Raw genomic sequence first — 19,949 nt, forward strand, 5'->3', positions numbered from 1 at the left:
ATGTAACGGGTGGCCAATTAAAGTCACACAAAAGTAAGAAAATGTATAAATTCATCTGACACAGTACATTTAAAAAATCACCTTATAGCAGTGCCTGGATGGCTCAGTCGGTTAAGCATCTGTCTTTGGCTCAGGTCATGATCCAGGGGTCCTGGGATCGAGTCCGTATCTGGATCCCTGCTCAATGGGGAGCCTGCTTCTCTCTCTCTCTCTCTCTGCTCCTCCCCTCCACTCATGCTCATGCTCTCTGTCTCTCTCTCTCATATAAATAAATAAATAAATAAATAAATAAATAAAATCTTTTAAAAAAATAATAATCACCTTCTAAATAATATATATATTATGTCAATTTTGCAAATAATTTAATGCTTCTATGACTACTCAAATACATGATACTCCAAAATATTCAAATACTACTTCTCAAAATATATAAAGAAAGGACCCTAAAATAGGACTTGTGACACAGCCTTAGCCTTGGTGCAGTCATATTCCATCACTGAGTCACCTCACTGACTTCTGCTCCCTCTTTCTTATTTGCAGACTAGACAAAATTGCTCTCATTAACACCTCTCAGACCTCTCTAGATGGCAGGATTTAAAAAGTATCCATTAAAAGAAAAAGAAAGTGTAGATAAACAGCTTCCTAGAAAAGACAGCTGGAACTTCTCCTTGCAGTCATTTGGAGATAATCTCACCCAAATGATAGGCAATGAACATCCTGAGAGAGTGATCAAAATTGGTCTTTCAGTCCTCTCCCTTAGTAAAGGTACTCAGGAAAGAACCCATGATAAAGTGGATATGAAGCACTTCTGATGCCCACATTTAAAAAAAAAAACATGAATAGAGACATGGATCTCCTAGTTCTGTTTGCTGGGATGGCCTAAGACAATGACACCCTCTAGCAATGAGGACCGGACCTTGATTTCTAAACACCATTCTCCAATTAAAGGAACCGGTCTCCTTGGAGAAGTTGGTGATTCCAGGACTGGGAACAAGAAAATACAAGATCAGCCTGGAGTACCTTGTAGTGCTGGAAAGTACTGGAGTGTTTAAAAAAGAAAGAAAGGAAAGGATGGGACATGTCAAAAAGGTACAGGAATCCGTCCGAAGGAGTTCCTTATCACCAAAACAGAACAATTTGAGCAAAAAAATTTAAAGTGCTACTATTAGATTATAAGCTTAAAAAAATAAGGAAAATGCCCATGAGTCCCTACTAAATTATATATACATAATTACAGATTATATATATTCAAATAATATGTGTTCAAATAAATAATAAATATGTATTCAAATCAATAATTGAATTCATAGATAAATGGGAGATAAGGGACAACTCTTTCTTAAAGAAGAATTCCAATTAATAAATAAAGAAGGAATAAAGGAAATACAAAGTCAGCATTAGGCAAACACCGCAGTAATAATTTTTGCAGACACGATCCACTAAAAGATACTAAAATCAGAGGAGGAACTCGACAGTAATCAAGTAATCAAGTAATCAAGGTTCACATCGCCATCAATAAGATATATTAACTCCAGGTACCTCTTCGACATGATGTACCAAGAAAGACATAATGTCACTTCTAGGGGATTCTCATCAAAAATGCATAACTTTAATCTTATCATAAGAAAGGCAGGGACTAACCCAGAGACATTCTACAAAATAACTTGACCAGTACTCCATCAGGAGTGTCTTGGTCTTGAAAGACAAAGAGTGAGAAACTGTCAGAGGTTAGAGGAGACTAAGGGGACACAGTGACTAGATGGATGAGGGATCCTTAACCATAAAAGACACTAAGGGAAAATCTAATGCAATGGGAATAAGCTCAATAGTTTTGTTCACAGCCCAGCATGGCACTGTTGTAGCATTGTTAATTCCCCGAGATGATCACCGGGCTGTGCTTTGGCAAGTTAGGAGAAGCTGGGTCAAAGGTATACATGAACGCTCTGTTCTGTCTCTTGTGTAAGTCCAATGTTATTAAAAATAGGTTAAAAATGAATAAAAAAAATAAAATGAGCACATGGAATGAGGAGCAGCAGACAAGGAACCCACGAGAGAGGTCGTCCCCTGGGTCTCCATAGACACTATTTCAAAGATCTCAAAGACAGAGTTGTCCTCCTATACCCTCTTTCCTACATTCCAAGGAAGGGCCATGGAATACTGTGCCTGGCCAGTGTGATCAGAACATCACAGCCACTCAACAGTTATTGGGCTCCTAGTCCATGCAGAGACCTTACCAATGAAGGATTGAACATATGTCCTCACGAGCTCACAGTCTTGAGGAAACAGAGCTACACTAATAAAAAAAACAACTTAACTCCTTTAACAAGTAAGTAATGATCACTTATTTTGTATCGGGAAGTACTGAGAGATTAGAAAGAAAATGTGACAGGATTTGTACCATTTATCAGGTCCCATAAAACAAGAATGACCCTGTAGAAAGTGGTCTTTGGGTTACAAAGATAAAAGATCCTTAACATAAACTAGCTTAAATTGAGAGGTTGCCTGTAAAGATAAAACCAGTCTGATGGAACAGGTACAATCCCCATTGAAGCAAGAAGGTTTTTAGTCTCCGATCTCGCGCTCTCTCTCCCTTCACCTCTTCTTTCCTCTCTCCTCCCTTCCCCTCCTCCAACATTGCTGACATCACGATGACCATACTCTCCTCAGCAGGAAGGACACATTCAAGTTGCTAGCAACGTAAGGGTGGGGGGGCACAAGAGGAGGTTTTAGTTTCTAGGGTAACCATTCTGAGACACTGCCCCTCTGGGGCTTCTCCCAGTCCTTGTAACCATCTGTCTTCTTCATGTAGTTTTCTCAGAGAGCCTCTGAGTGTGTGTGAGTGTGTATATGGGTGTATGAGAGAAAGAGTGTGTGTGTGTGAGAGAGAGAGAGAAAGAGTATGCGTGTCAGAATGTATGTGAGAGAGTAAGTGTATGTGTGTGAGAGAGTATGTGTATATGGGTGTGAGGGAGATTCTGTGAGTGTGTGTGTATGTGTGAGAGATTGTGTGTGTGTGTGTGTAGGTGCCCATGTGTGTGCTCATGGGAACATTTCTTGCCCCCCCAGCCCCACCTCCCTTTTCCTCCCTCTATTCCTCTTTTCTCCTCTCCTCTCTTCTCTCTTTCTCCCTACATTTTTCTCATCTCTTCTACCTTCTTTTTGCTCCATTCTACTCCTCACAGAAGTTCTACTCTTCTGCAGAAGCTTTTGGTGTCTGCTGTCACTCAACCTTAGCTAAATCCTGGAAAGCGCTTGCCTGTGTCACCAACTCTGGCTCTAACTCCACTTGACCTTCAAGCTCCAGGTTCTATCACTCCTGATCACGTTTCTGTGCTTCATCATTTAAACTTCTCAAGAGAGAAGAACAGAGTAGCTCAGCTTTAGTCAGATGTCCACCTTTGTTCCAATTAGCTGTGGTCACAGGGTCAGATCACCCAGGACAATCACAGCCACTTGGGCCCAACCATTCAAAGAACAGTGGAGTGGGGAGAGGGTCTTCCCAAAATGGGGTGTGGGTTCATCAGTACACAAGCATGTTCATCCCAATCCCACACATAACCCCTCACTGAGGATAATGCCCAAGAAAACGTAACCTACCCAAGAGCTTCTGAAGGCAGAGAATCTTCTGCTGCCCTCACTCTAGGAGGAGGCTCCCAGAATATAGCCCTTTCAGCTTGCTTTCTAACTCCCTCTCATCAGCTGGAGAGAATCCTTTTAATCACCTTCATTCACAAGGGTGACAAGGAGCCCCCAATTCTCACCTAAAAAAGAGCTTGACCTCATGGTTCCCACGCTGTGCTTCCCTATCATCTCTCCAGGAGATGATGGACATCGTCAAAGCCATCTACGACATGATGGGGAAATACACTTACCCCGTGCTCAAAGAAGACACTCCAAGGCAGCACGTGGATGTCTTCTTCCAGGTAGGTGCACACACTGTGCGTGAGCTTTAAGCCCAATGGAGACCAGTCAACCCACAAGCATCTGAGCAAGTGGTGTGTGTCCAACTCTGTGCTAAGTATTGCAGAAGCCAGGAAAGAATTACAAGATGTGTTGACCTCTAAGTAATAGATGATCTCATTATGCAGGCAAATATATACTATAGAATAGAATAGGGAAGTATATTAGGAAGTATAAATGCTATAGTATAGACTCTACGTTCCATAAAAATTCTTGGTAGAGCAGAATAGCCAGAGAAGATGTCATTAAGCACATATATGTAGGTGTTAAGGCTTTATGTCTGGGGAGTAATGGAAAATAAAGTTGGAAACAAGGGTGGGCTGGATTGAGATCTTTAATTGAGGAGGTTTAGCCTTGCTTGGGTGACTACAGTTACCCCATGACTAGAAGAGTTCTATGACCACAGTGGTGTTTCAGTAAAAGACTCAGCTAGTCTCAAGATTCTATAGCCAGAAAATAATGAATAATCAGTGAAATTTAGGTCTTCTAACTCCTTAGAGTATTTCTTTTAGCATGCTGCATTAAATTTTATGTCTGGTAAAGGGTGGGAAAAAAAAGACAGCTAGTGGTACAGTTTTGAAGATGTCTGAGCTTATTCTTGTCTAATCCTCTCACTTTGCGGATGGGAAAAGCAGAGGCTCATAGAGGCTAGAGTCTGGGGAAGACGTATTAGGGTGTCAGCAGAATTATCTGATAATGTCGTAACAAGAGCCTAGAGCAAGTCTTTCCATTTTAAGGAAGCTCATGGGTGTCAAAGTGCTGTAATCAGGCCCTTTGCTCTCTTAGCAAAGAGCAAGTTTTGAAATGCAGATTACCAAGTTTGTTAAAGTTCTTCCTGTTGTGTCTTTCAGAAAATGGACAAAAATAAAGATGGTATCGTGACTTTAGATGAATTTCTTGAATCCTGTCAGGAGGTAAGTAAGGAGAGACCTCAGAATATAAAACCTCTAGATCTGGGAAAGGAAATCTGGGGGCTGAGGGCCTGCAGGAGGGAGGGAATGAGAAACCTGTGGCCTCAGGTCAGAGCCACTATCGCCAACCTCACCCACAGCAAACTCAGAATTCCAACTCCCTCCCCTCCTGCAACTGGCCTGTGGTTGGTCCTAGCTAAACACAGTCTGAGCCAGATTGCCTGAGCAGGATATGGGCTGGGGTGGATGTGAAAGCCCAGAGGGGGTCTCTGGGAAACCAAAGACTTCCCAAGTGGGCAACACTCATTTTTTAACCTGCTTCTGGCTCAATGACCCACTCCTCAAACTACAAGGGAGTATATGGAGGAAAAATCCTAAAGCTGTAATTCTCAAGCCATATTGTGGCCAAAATTGCCTAAATGATTCTGAAAATGAACACTAGATGGCTGAGGGTGGCAGGTGCGGGGGTGGGGGGTGCGGACTGTAGAGATCTTTGTTTTAACACAAATGCCCTGGGGATCAAGGCTTCTAAAACTTTAATGGGCAAACCAATGTCCTTGAAGATCTGGTGAAAATGCGGATTCTAATTCAATAGGTCTGGAGGGAAGTTTGAGATGCAACGGTTCTAAAGCTCTCCCAGGTCACACTGGTGCTGCAGGTGCTCGGACCACATTTTCATTTGTTGAAAGGATAGACTAGCCCAGAGTCTCTGCCAGAAACTGAACTGGTAACAGCTGCTTTTATCTACTTTAGAAAAATGCGTTTCTAACCCCACCTTATTTCAGAAAAGTACCAGTCACCCTGAGCTCACCCAGTAAGAACGGCAGATGCACGAAAGCAAGAGAGAAGTTATCAACGGGTACTGAGGACCTACTAAGTTTCAGGTGTATGCATGACCTTCACAACAGCCCTGAGAGGCAGTGGAGCTGTATCCAGGGTGGTATTCAACATATTCAGTAATGACAGTGGACTGAGAATTGACCACTTTTAACTGACCTTGACCAATGCCATGGAGCAGTGCCCTAAAGAGACCTTTCAAACTTGCCAGCCTGTTAACTGATGGATCTTTGGATGCTCCCAGGATCCTGGGCCAGTTCCCAGATAGACAGAGGGTAAGATGCTCAGTGGGATGCTCAGGTCAGCAGTTACTTACCAACAGGGCTAGTAATATCTCAACATGATAATCATGAATTGGGCGATGGGTAGTATTGATCACGCCCATTTTAAAGAAAAGAAAACTGAGACTTTGCAAAGTTAAGAAATATGGCTGAGGCACAGTAGGTGACAGAGATCAGAGACAGGTATCAAAACTATAATTTAGAGGGAAATTGGAAGGGGAGATGAACCATGAGAGACTAGGGACTATGAAAAACAATCTGAGCGTTTTGAAGCGGCAGGAGGTAGGAGGTCGGGGGAGCCAGGTGGTGGGTATTATGGAGGGCACGTATTGCATGGAGCACTGGGTGTGGTACATAAACAATGAATTCTGTTACACCGAAAAGAAATAAATTTAAAAAAACAAAAACAAAAACAAACAAACAAAACTATAATTTATCAAAACTAAAACAAAAGGAAATAGAAAATCTGAATAGTCCTATGTATGTTAAAGAAACTGAATCTATAATTTAGAATTTTCCCATAAAGAAAATGGCAGACACAGATGTATTATTCTATAAATTATTTCAAACTCTTTCCAAGGAAAAAATGATATTAATCTCATACAAACTCAGAGAATAGAGAAAGAGGAAAAACTTCTCAACTTGATTTATGAGGCTATCACAACCCTAATATGAAAATATGACAAGCCTATTACAAAATAAGAACATATTCAAGCTAATATAATCCCTCTGGACATAGGTGTAAAAAATCAAACCAGTAATATGTAAAAAAAAAAAGTTATTACAGGAATGCCAGTTTTGTTTAATGTTCAAGAATCAATATAATTAATAACATAATAAAGTTAAACACACAATCATCTCAGTAGATGTCGAAAAATCATTTGATAAAATGCGGTTGAGCAGAGTTTCTTAAAAGAAGTAAAACTCACTGTTTCCCTGGATAATTTACTTCTTATAAATTTCTTAAGGCCAGGGCACCTGGGTGGCTCAGTCAGTTAAGTGTCTGCCTTCAGCTCAGGTCATGATCCCAGGGCCCTGGGATCGAATCCCGCATCAAGCTCCCTGCTCCATGGGGAGCCTGCTTCTCCCTCCACCTCTGCCTCTCCCTCCTTCTCTCTCTCATGAATAAATAAATAAAATCTTTTTTTTTTTTTTAATTTCTCAAGGCCAGAGAAGGTGCTTCTTGCCTTGAATTGGTGGTCACTTTCTAAGCCCCCACTGCTTACTCCTATTTCTTGTGCCCTTACAGCATTCTTTCTGCATGGGAAACCCACACTGGAGATGTGCTCACCGTTACAGAGCTTCTCAGGGAGGAGCCTCAGAGAGTTCTAAACATTCTCTTTTCATCCTCCTCCCCTCCAGGATGACAACATCATGAGGTCCCTCCAGCTGTTCCAAAATGTCATGTAACTGTGGACATAGCCATCCGGCTCTCAGAGACGTTGTACTGAACAACCACCTCTTATCACCTTGATCTGCCCTAGTTCTGACTTTGCACACCGACTCTTGGGACAGAAACACCTTTTACACTTTGGAAGAATTCTCCGCTGGAGACTTTCTATGGAACCCAGCATCACATGGCTCAGTCTCTGATTGCCAGCTCTTCCTACTCCGTCTTCTTGAGAGAGAGAAGATGAAACTGGGTTTGTTTTGGAAGCATGCTCATCTCTTCATGCTGCTGCCCTGTGGAAGGTCCCTCTGCTTGAGCTTAAACAGTAGTGCACACTTTTCTGCTTGCGTGTCCCAGCCCACTGCCTCCAAGTCCAGCAGACCTTGATGTATCCGGAAGCAAGATGACCTGAGCCAAATGCACACCATCCTCTGATGGCCTCCCAAACCAATGTGCCTGTTTCCCTTCTTTTGGTGGGAAGAATGAGCATTCTACAGAACAATATGAATCCGTATATGACCAGATTGGGAGAGCCAGCATTTAACATATATAGGATAGAACTGAATTCTTAAGCATGGCATTGTCTGGTGACACAAACTACCCACATCCTTTGTTTCCAGAGACAAGAACCAATATTTCTTTCTCACACTGGCATCTGTGCTGGTAGTGTAAGTCCCTTGATGTGTCCAGGAAGAGAACCAATGTCCAGTTGTCCATGCCCTCACTCCATCTCCTGCTAGAGCCCATCACTGCATGCCCGTCCCAGAAAGCCCAGAATGCCTGCAAATTGTAATTTTATACCATGTTCTAATCAATAAACAGAACTATTTCTTACACTCTTTATCTTCATTTTCCTCCATGACTCAATTGGGCAGGAGAGGTAAGCTGTGAAAAAGGGAAGGCTCACTCACTCAGTTGGCATCCAGTTATTAGTACTTGCTTGGTGCCAGACCCAGTGCTAGTCGTCATCCTCAGCTGACCCCCAGCAAGCATCCCATTTAAATGCAAATACTGTGACTATAAGCAAATAGGTCTTTGAGATGAGACCCCTCACACCTTCCTTCCAACAAGATTACCAGTCTCAAGACCTTCTGCTGTAGAAAGTCCAGAGTCACATGTGATATGGTTGGGGATACAGAGTTGAAGAGGTGCTCAGAACCTCCTGCTGAGGGGCTTGGGGTCCAAGGGTTGATCAAGTGGCTTCAGCCAAAAGCAGCAAGTTATTACTTACACTGGACACTATGTCTTAGAGTCCCCATTTAACATCACATTAAAAAAGATGAAGAGTTAACCATGACATTCTTGGAAGGAAAGTGATTTACTGAACGCCTATAATGTTCCAGGTGTGCACTAGGGGCTTACATACATGATCTCATTTCACGCTGATGTCAAGCACTCTGGGAGACAGAGTCCTCATTTTCCTGGTTAGGACACTGAAGCTCGGAGGTAAGGTCACCTGCCTGGGGTAGCACAGCTCCATAGAGATTGAACTCTTCCCACTCTATCATAGAGCCTTCCTGCCAAGGGATTCTGTCTCTCCCCAAGGAACTGAAGGTACCACACACAAATCTCATTCATCTGTAGTCAGTTCAAAGAGGCATGGGCATTCTTTGAATCCAAATAGCAGATGAAGAAACAGATTCAGTGAAGGGGTAAGCCATAACTACCCATGGGCCACTAGCAAGAGCAGGCCCCCACAAGTCACACGTGTGCAGAATACTCCCAGTCTGATTGCCATTGGCTATAATTTCTCATGGTTGGAAACTGTAGAGGATGTGGCTCTGTTTCTCTGGGCTTCTTGAGTGCTGCCATGTGGTCATCTTGGGCTGCTAGACATGTGGCCAGCCCCTAGTAAGTCATACATACACTTAGGCCCAAGTAGAGGATCTGTACTTGTGAACCTTCTCATACTGGGGGGGTCTGAACCTGCATCAGGAGGCTATACAGTGTCTCGGCCATGGTTCTCCACCTTGGCTGAATATCAGGATCACCCAGGGAACTTTGAAAAATGCCAGTGACGGGGTCCCACCTCAGACCAATTGAAGTAGAGTCTCTATCAGTGAGGCCCAGACATCAGCATTCTTTAGAATCTGCTCTGGTGATTATAATGTGCATTCAGAGCTAAGGTGGGGAACTGACCACACCCAGTGCTAAGACTGGAGCACATGATCGGAGCCAACCCCCTAACCATAATGATTGGTTTAGGGATTGGCTTGTTACCTAACCCAGTCCAAAAAGCATGAATCACAAGGTCGTGCTGGGAACAAGAGGAAAAAGATGGTCTTTCTCCTACTGGACATGAATGGGATTGTATACAGTCCTAGGACATGTTGGTCCTTAGGAATTCTGAGGGAGTATCTGTTAACCAAGGACCAGATAAGCCAGAATCACAGAAGGCAAGGCAGAGATGTTTAAACAAAACAAAACACAAGAAAAACACAAAAAACCTTGATTAGATCACTGAGCTTCTCGATCAAGCTGGACCTGAAGCTAGGATGCCTCTGACCTTTTCAGATACTTGTGTTAGATACCTGTATGAGGTCTAGACCAATGTATCTCTACTCTGACTGTCTATCATAAGCACTTGGGGTGCAGAGAAGGGGAAACTAAGAACCTCTACAGGTGGGGCCCACTATGCTTTAAAAGTTCTCCAGTGTACATCCAGGGCTAAAAGCCCCTGCTATCAAAAAGTGGAAGGGCTGGTACCCTTTTTCCTGTTCTGGCCAGACCACAAGAAATCCAATTCAGTCCTGAACACCCAATGTCAAGAGGAAAATCAGCATCTGGATATATTCAGAGAGAAATCAGGATGAAAGAAAGATTCAAAATTGGTCCCGAGATGAATAATCAATAGAAAGTTGGTTGTCCTCCAGATGGGGAGGGGGAAGCAACCTGTTGCAGCAGTCACAAGGGTATGGGTCACCATTCATCAAAGCTTTTAATAAAGGAAAAATTCAACACCCCAAAACCAAATAATCCAATCCAAAAGACATGAATAGACATTTCTCCAAAGAAGACATGCAGATGGCCAACAGACACATGAAAAGATGCTTAACATCATCATCATCAGAGAAATGCAAATCAAAACTATAATGCAATATCACCTCATACCTGTCAGAATGACTAAAATCAAAAACACAAGAAGCAATGTGTCGGCAAGAATGTGGAAAAAAAGGACCCCTTGTGCACTGTTGGTGGGAGTGCAAACTAGGGCAGCCGCTGTGGAAAACAGTATGGAGCGTCCTCAAAAAGTTAAAAGTAGAACTACCTTATAATCCAGTAATCACACTACTGGGTATTTACCCAAAGAATATGAAAATACTAATTCAAAAGGATAGGGGCATGTGTTTATAGCAGCATTATTTACAACAGCCAAATTATGGAAGCAGGCCAAGTGACCATCAGTTGATGAATGAATAAAGATGTGGTGTATAGACACAATGGAATATTACTCAGTGACCAAAAATAGTGAGATCTTGTCATCTGCAACAACATGGAAGGTGCCAGACGGTATCATGCTAAGCAAAAGAAGTAAGTGCGGAAAGACATACACCATGTGACTTCCCTCACATGTGGGATTTAAGAAACCAAACAAATGAACAAATTAAAAAAGAGACAAACCAAAAAACAGATTCTTAACTCTAGAGAACAAAGTGACAGTCACCAGAGGGGAGGGCGCTGGGGGTCTGGGTGAATCAGGTGAAGGGGATTAAAGAGTGCCCTGGTGAGGAGCTCCAGGAGATGTATGGAATGGATGAATCACTTTATTGCACACCTGAAACTAAAATCATGCTGTATGTTAACCATATTGGAATTAAAATTTAAAACTTAATTAAAAGAGTGATATTAAAACAAACAAAAAGCTTTTAATAAAGGAACAAGGGGAAAATAAACACTGCAGTTTCCAGGGGAGCACAGAAACAGAGAGAGGCCTGTGCTTTGTGAACCCGTGGATCTCTCAGCAATCAGGCTATTGGAGAAAAAATGCTCTCCGCTCAGAACACCCACCTCCAGCCTGTCCTCCTGGAGGGATCCTGCTCCTCCTGAATCATCCCACACATGGTCACTGTCTGCCAGTAACCGTGCCCACTGATGGGGATTCATCTAGGTAGCAGACAGCGTCTTACTGCCCAGTTGGACTGAACTGTGCCCCCTGGAAATGCCTGGGACTTCATCTGTAACTCTTACTGTCCCAGATAGACACTGGCCGGGATGGCTGCACTCTGCCTGTGAGCAGGGCAGGCCAGAAGAATCAGGTAGTTAACACCTCCCTGGAGCAGCCCTTAACCAACGGCTGACAAGAGCTGGTGTGTAAATACCCCTTTCCTTTCCATAGGAAGAACTCTGGGGAGCCTTCTATACCGTCTCCCAGACTTCTCCAGTAGAACTGAGCCTTAAGAACCCACAGCAGTAATATAACAGTGTACCCCCTTTACTGGCCCCCTTCCCTCCCCTCTCTCATTTCCTGTACTCCCCTACCATTGCTTCTGGGATCCCCTCCCAGATCAGCTCCTGGATCCCACAGCCTTATCCTCAGTGTTGGCTTCTGGAGGAACCTAACCTAAAATGTTGAACAGGACAGATACGTGTCTTGCTCTTACAAACCTTTATCTAGTGGGAGTAAATAGACCATAGATAAAATGTTTCCAGTAAAGGGGCATGAAAAGAATACATCTGTGACATGGTAGAGAGTGACCAGGGTGGGAGGGGAGGCTACTCTAGCCAGCGTGGGGAGGGATGGCTCCTCTGAGGTGATCTTGACATGATCTCAGGTGAGCCAGGAGTGGAAAGGATCACTAGGCATTTACAGAAAATCTGGGCCTACGCTTGCTATAATTTCTTGCTCAGGCTTTCAAGAGTCTATCCCTTGTTCCAATACAGAAATAATGTCTGGAAATACAGAATCCCACTACGACCCATCCTGTGGTTCTCTAACATCACAGCTCTAAGTAAATACTCTGAGCAGAGGCCAGCAAGGCCCCTTGGAGAGGTTCCCAGGAGGAAGTGTAGATGGGAAGGGGGACCACCGCTCGGTGCCAGGTTGTCTGTGGATGATATCCTGCTTGAATCTCACAACAACTTTGTGAAGTAGAAATTCAAGGCACCTGTTTTTCAGATGAAGAAATGATGCCCCAAGACATGGAGGGACCTGCCCACACAGCTGGAAATGGGCTTAAAAGCATGCCAAGCTCCAAATCTCTGCCCAGCTCCATTTCTTAGAGTGCATGAAGACCATTCTCCACCTCTTCCTAAAATGAGCTCTAATGATATACAAACACCAGAAGGTGTTGGAAAGCAGCTGCCATGAAATCTATTAGTAAAAAGCAATGAAAACAAGTCCATGAATCCAAGCCAAATTACTCTTCCTCTATAGGGAATAATGCCAAGGACATGTGCAAAGATGCCCATATGGGTTTCTTAGAGGAGCTGAAATCAGCATGTCCCACCACATCAAAATAGTGACTGCCTGGAGACCAAAAAATCCAGATCTTGAAGATCGGGGGGAAATCCTAGGGCAGCCAGCCCCACTAAGTGGACTTTTGAAGACCCATGAGACTCTGGGGGAGCTGGCTGCACTCCCAGTTCTAGAATGGAATACTTGACCTATACTAAGCCAATCATTTATCCCATGCCTCTGGCCACAGTGACTGGTTCAGGGGTAGCTTAAGACCTAAGCCAATGCAAACAGCATGAATTTTAGAGTCATTACTGAAAACAGTGAAACAAAGTCACTCTTCCCTGCTGGACATGAATGAATAAGCACATAGCCCTGAGACATACAGGCAATCAGTTTGTAACCTGCAGGGAAGCCAATCTATAGATGGACATCATACCACAGAAGGCAGAGAGATGGAACAAATGGGCTCTATGATTTCATTGAACTGCTGGATCAGACTTCACCTGAAGCTACTTTTACCTCTAGTGGTTTGTGCTGCGGACAGCAATAAATTAATTTTTTATTATTAAGGCATTTGGAATTGAACTTTCTGCCACTTGTAACTTGACTCATGATAACTGATCCCCCACTGCTTCATATAATAGATGGGGCAGCCAAAGCCCACAGCTACAAAGCTGGTTGGTAGCAGAACTTGGACCAGAAATCTAGTCTAGTGCCATATCCACTGTGCTGTTCTGCCATCTACTCTGCAACCATAATATAACAAGAATATTAAATATCATTTATGGAGCAATTATTGCATGCTAACTAGTTCCCATGTATTCAATTCTCACTACCCTGAGGTTGTTTCTGTTATTAATCCCATTTACTAATGGGGAAACTGGAGCTCAGACATTTTAAGTAACTTAGCCATGATACAATAACAAGTAAGTGACAGAACAACTTGAACTCACGACTTTCTGACCGCTGCACTTAACCACTAAGCCAGAAACTGCCAGGTTCAATGAGTATATGGAGCCAGGAGATCAAAGAAATTAGTGGCAACCTAGAGAATACATGCCCAGGATAAAGGAGGCAATTACGTCACAGCTCTAGGGACTGATGTCATGTTGTCGAAATGTGGGTCCAGTTATTGGACCTAACAATTCTTCAAGTAAAGTTGAAAATCTGGACTTGCATGTGAAATCCCCTAACTTTTGTAGTCTGGCAACTCATCCAGTGACAGCCGAAAGACCCAACCAAACAAGGGTAGCAGATGCACTTGGCACAGGGGTGGCACAGAGCATTCCAGAATTTGCAACCTCTCACTAAATTCTATTACTACATATTCCCCTGGTAATACATCAGGCCAGTGCCAACTGTTCTTCAACAAGTAAATGGTAGGGGCACCTGGGTGGCTCAGTAGGTTAAAGCCTCTGCCTTCGGCTCAGGTCATGATCCCGGGGTCCTGGGATTGAGGCCTCATCGGGCTCTCTGCTCAGCAGGGAGGCTGCTTCCTCCTCTCTTTCTGCCTGCCTCTCTGCCTACTTGTGATCTCTATCTGTCAAATAAATAAATAAAATCTTTAAAAAAAGAAAACAAGTAAATGGTAAACAAACTGTGGTATATCCCTACAATGGAATAAAACCCAGCAGTAAAGAAAAATGAATTCTTGATGCACACAACAACATGAATGAATCCCAAAATAATTATGCTGATGAAAGAAACTGGACCAAGCAAAAGGTATGTACTGTGTGTTTCCATTAATATGAAGTTCGAGAAATTGCCAACTAATCCATAGTGACAGGAAGGAGATCAGTGATTGTCTGGGGATGGGGAGAGGCAAAAGAGATTACCAAGTGGCAAGAAGAGACTTTTGAGAGTGATGGTTGTGTTTATCGTCTTGGTTGTGTGATGGTTTCACAAATGGATACATGTATCAGATATATTATACCCTTTAAGTATGTGTAGTTGATTCCATGTCAACTTAAAATTGTTTAAAAAGTTTTAATCTGGGATCCCACACCACACCACCAACACCTTTCATGTTTCATGGGCTACCCACCGAACTGGGACCCCTGACCTCCATAAGAAGTACTTTGCATTAATTGGCCTCATCATCCTACCCTTCCTGGTGTTTCTTCTGGTCAGTTCATTCCCAGCCAATTTCCTCCAGCTACATCACATCACTCCCATTCACACCAGGAAAGTTCCAAATCCAGTCCCATCTCTCCTGCTCTCCTCCCAAAGCCCAGTCAAGGCCCTTTATCCAAACTAGAAGGTCTGATGAGGGGCAAGGATTTTGTGGCAGAGGGTTGTGAACTAAGAGTATCCAATCCCTCTATCTCCTAACCCCTCACTCCCCGTGCAGTCTAAGGCACCAAAGCCCCTCGCTGTTAATGCCAACACAGAATAGGTATATGCTTGGGGAGAGATGGAGAAAGACAGACTATCATGGATTCTATCAAGGATAGAAGTCCTTGTGTGGTAAATATAGGCCCACTGTGAGGACTAATTTTATGTGTTAACTTGGCTAGGCCATGGTACCATGATCAAAGGTATTTGGTAGATGTGATTAACATCAGTAGCCTTTGAGTAAAGCAGACAATTTTCACTATGTGGTGGGCCTCATCCAATCAGTGAAATACCTTAAAAGAAAAGACTAAAGTCCTGGGAAGAAATTCAGCCTCCAGAGCATACGAGAATTCAATAATTTTGGATCAGGAAGAAGGAACTATGAAAGGGGACTCTCTGTTGAGCACCTAGGGCATGGTGTAAAGGGAGAGGATCACCTCTCTCAATCACCTGCTACATGCCTACTTAGCACCTTGGAGCAGCACCTCATTTAGTATTGGAACAAACCTCTGCGATAAGAATATAAATAATATCCCCATTTTCCTGATGGGAAGAGCTCAACCAGGTGAAATCACATGACCAAGGTCATTAATAATTAATAGGTATAGAACTTAAAATAACAATGATAGAGACAGCATTTACTGTGCTTATAATGAGCCAGACACCATTCTGAGTGCCTAATACACGTCGTTTCATTTCATCTTCACAACCCCAAATCACTCTACGCGCCCTCCTGACCTGGCCACTTCTGACTCCGACGACTCCTGGGCACTGCTGTGGGCACCCTGAGGATTAGCAGTCCTGGAAGGCTTTCATTCAGAGGTGGGAGCTGGAGAGACCGACTGGCGGGACACGAGAGGACCCCAAGTCGGGAGGGGTATCAGGAAGCGACGGTGTGTTTGCAGGACAATGGCAGGCCAAGGACCCAGGGTGGACGGCATTGGACGCCAGGCTAAGGAAACTGGGCTTTCCCTGGAGGTGGCAGAGAGCCACGGCGGGGCTCCAAGGAGCTGCAGAGGAGAGACGAAGTGCAGGCTGGAACGAGCGGAGCGGGGAGAGTGCCTCCAGACGCCCAAGGGGGAAAGCTCCGGGAGCGGGGGCGGGGGTGGGGGGTGGTAAGCGGGCCGGTGAGGGGACCCAGGAACTAACGACGGAGTGGGACAAGGTGTGAGACCTGAGGGACGATGCAGAGGACGTGGTGATGGGTTGGAGCTAAGGGATGAAGACGCAGGCGGCACGTGGGACCTGCAAGCGCCCGCCGGCCCGCCCACGCCGGGTGACGGAGCCTGGGAGGCCCACGGGCTGGGAGAGCGCGGCGGGTGCTGCGCGGCCTGGCGCCGCTAGATGGCGTAGGCGCCCCGTCGAACGCGTCGCCGGACCCTCTGCTCGAGCCTCACGTCCGGAAGGGCCGCAGGGGTGAGCCGCTGCGGGGAGAAGGACGCACCCCACTTCTCCTAACCCCCAGCCACGGCCGGCTTTGGGAACCTCCGCCTGCGCGGGTACAGGGCCCCGCGCTTCCAAGGGCCCGGCGCCTGGTGTCACGCTCTGGCTACCACCGAAAATGTGCGAACGGGAACATCGGCACTTTCTTCATCTTTGCATCGGGCCCTGCAAATTCTACAGCAGGTCCTACCGGGAACTTTCTGCTTTCAGCACTTTCCCATCCTGACTCATTGATTCTGTCCCATGCTGCTGTAAGCTGAGGATATGGTTCCATTTTGTAGACCAAGAAACTGAGGCTCGGAGAGGCGATGAGACCTGTCCAAGATCACATACCGGGCATTGATGTGCCACCTGCAGGCGGCTCCTGGGACCCCAAGTGCAGTGCCCACACTGGGAGCTGTCACAGCCACGGCAGTCACAGCTCCTCCTAGGCCCAGACAAAGGCCTCTGACCACTGCCCCCACGCAGCTTCCTTCAGGCCCACCTGGTGCTCAGAGGCTGAGAGGAGGCTGGGATGAAGGATGGTTGTGCATAACTGTCCCCAGAGTCTCCGTGTCTTTTTTGGTGATAGAGAAATCCTGGGCAGCCTGGAGGAAGAGGCAGCCCTCACAACCCAAGCTGTTAATCCTGGCTTCTGCCTCCTGCACGGACAGACCGTCGCAGACGAGGCCCTTGGCCATCAGAAGGACCTGCCCATCAGCGGCCTGTGCACCATGATAGGGAGGAAAGGGTCTATCTTCCCAGTGAATGACACAGCCCAGATCTGGAATCCTGGCTCCCCCTCTCTCCAGCTGTATGCCCCTAAGCATGAGCCTGCCTCAGCAAAAGTGAACAGGAAAAAATTCTCAGGCTCGCTGCAGAAGATAAAATACTTGAAGCGCCTGGCAAGTTCCAGGTACTCAGTAAATACTCCTTTATCTGCTGTTGGTTTTTGTCAGGAAGGCAGCTGGATTATCTGCTCTGGAATTTCCCCCTCAGGGAATGAAGTATTCTGCTGGCTAGGAGGCCTAGGGTGGGAGGGCTGGAGAACTGGGAGAAACGTGGTCTGACAGGCCAGGCCAGGCACCACAGGGGAGCTGACCAATGTGTGTCTAGAAAGAGGCCTGCACAGTGCCTTCCATGCTGGTCAGGGCTTCAGGGAAGCAGGGGGCGCAGAGGATAGGAAGAAAACCACAGAATTACAATAACACTCCCGCCGCCCAGGTGGTCATACAACTCTAGGCTGGTTTCAGAGTCTTTTCTGGTCCTTCATGCTGCTGGATTCTCCTCCCAACAGGGTGCTCATCACCCCCACTTTACAATGAGTGGCCTGCTCCCAGTCAAGAGGATGGTGCAAGGGCTTGACCCAGTCTTTTGGGTTTTGATTCAGGGATCAGGCTGGTATTGCACAGTCAGGGCCTCCAGGCCATGGGATGAAGGAACAGAAAAGGCAGAGTTACCCTCTTCTTTTCTCCATCTCCCAGACCCACAAAGCAAGGAGTGGGTGCTGGGATTGCAGACTGGAGACTGGAGAACACAAAAGCTTCTCCTAAATCTAGGACCTGTGCCTTCCTCAGAGTCCAGGCTAAGTCCAGAATGAAAGGTTGTCCTGGAGCCTTTGGATTCAGTCAGGGTTGGGCTCCAACCCCACTGCGGCCAGGTACCTGCTGTGTGACCTTAGGTGAGTGACTCCACCTCTCTGAGCCTCTGTTTTCTCATGTATAAAGCAAGGGCTTTACCTCATGAGATTAACATGGTGTGGGGGAAAGTGAGTGGGTTTTATAGTTGGTCAGACTGGGTTCAGATTCCAGCTCTGCTATTTATTAGCTGTGTGATCTTGGACAAGCGTCTTCAACTCCCTAAAACTCAGTTTCCTCATCTGAAAAAATGAGAATGTTAAGACCTCTTGCCTAAGGTTGTTGTAGAGATGAGAGATGAAGCCGTAGACTACCAGACACTCTGCCTGGCCTCTCTAGTCAAGTCAATAATGTTAATCTCCCCAGGACAGACGGAGGCCCCGGGGTGGCTGCTGCTGCATTTCAGTGGGGAGGACACCCCAAGGCCAGGCCTGGCTCCTGCCCCAGTATCCATCCTCTCCAAGGCCCCAGGCCGATCTGGTGCCCACATCCTTTCAGAAATCAGCTCAGCCAGCTGATTGCACCCTTTTGGGGGACAGAGTTGGCATTCAGAGAGTGGGACAATAAGCAGGCAACATCAACAATGCAAGACTGTGAGTCTTTCCACCCCTAGGAGACAGAATGAGGGCAGGAACACCTATTTTTCATTAGCTACTGCACCAGGCACTTTACACATGCCAGTCTCCATTTTCCCACAACTAGCTCATGCCCGAGGGAGAAGTTCCATGCAGGTCTGCGGGATTCCAAAGGTTACATGACAGTACTTTCCAGTACTTTCCCCCACACACCAGCAGATAATCTAACAGCCCACAGTGTGGCCTGGTGGTTAAGAGGGTGGATTTAGCCCCAAGCCAGCTTCGGTGCCAGCTCTGCTACTTACTAACCGTAGGACCACAGACCAGAAACTTAACCTCTCTGTGCCTCAGTTTCCTCATCTGTAAAATGCAGGTGTGGCAGCCATGGAGATGTGCTGCTCGGACCTCCTTCAAGAGAACTCGCCTGACCACCTCATGCGTAAGGGTTCAGAGTCAGGCAGTAATGTTAATGGAACCATCCCACTCCACCCCAAGAGAGAAGCCCCTGGGGATGGCGGCTGCTGGTCCCTGCTGTGCTCAGCCCGGAACTGAGCATGGAGGACATATTAGTTCCATCCCATTCTTACAGGATACCTAATCCTTCTAAGGAGCAACTTTTACACAGAGGCTCCCATCAGCCTTACGGAGTGCTTCTCAGAACTGCACTGCTGTGTAAGGCTCTTGCTACCGGAACTCTCCTGCCCTCTCTCCTTTTATCAGTGACCCTCCCCCCACCCCCTACCCTTCACAGACCACCTGCCCTGTAAGCCTCTGGCACATCCAACCACATCTCCGCCTGTGCTTCTTGAAAGACCATCACTAGCACAAGAAGTAACAACAGTACCTGGTGCCCAGAGCTGTGGTGAGGAGGGAACGCATTACCTCATGCAATTGCCCAGGACAGTGGCACAACCCAAGTGTTAGCTAGTACTGTTGCTACAAATGACAGCCATTCACAGAACTGTCTCATGCAGAGATATCTGCGGTGTTCCCCTACAAACCTAGAGAAAATGATGGAATCTTCCTCAAAGATGGTGTTTCCCATTCCTCCTCAGCCATTGTGAGCCCAGCTACCAGAACCACCTCCCTCAGATGCATGTATTTACAGCAAGTCAGAAGGAATCTACTCAAGGAGTAGCTCACACCTTTGACCAGAGACATTGGCTCTACTGCTGGATCAACAAGTTGGACAGCCCAACCTGAG

The 19,949-nt window shown here is 45.8% G+C and overlaps 1 protein-coding gene across 5 annotated transcripts in view; it reads left to right on the plus strand.

The window, feature by feature from the left end:
• The window catches only part of KCNIP1 (potassium voltage-gated channel interacting protein 1), a 334,288-nt gene extending 326,073 nt beyond the window's left edge, over positions 1 to 8,215 (plus strand). For all 5 annotated transcript variants that reach the window (XM_032851784.1, XM_032851782.1, XM_032851783.1 and 2 more), the window contains 3 exons: positions 3,819 to 3,923; positions 4,812 to 4,874; positions 7,352 to 8,215. In XM_032851784.1, coding sequence (XP_032707675.1) covers positions 3,819 to 3,923; positions 4,812 to 4,874; positions 7,352 to 7,399 — 216 coding nt within the window. In that variant the 3' untranslated portion in view covers positions 7,400 to 8,215. The remainder of the gene's footprint in view (positions 1 to 3,818; positions 3,924 to 4,811; positions 4,875 to 7,351) is intronic.
• The last annotated feature ends 11,734 nt before the right edge of the window (positions 8,216 to 19,949 follow it).

This window comes from Lontra canadensis, unplaced genomic scaffold (genome assembly GCF_010015895.1).
Source record: "Lontra canadensis isolate GAN:19392208 unplaced genomic scaffold, GSC_riverotter_1.0 scaffold5, whole genome shotgun sequence".
Classification (NCBI taxonomy): Eukaryota; Metazoa; Chordata; class Mammalia; order Carnivora; family Mustelidae; genus Lontra; species Lontra canadensis.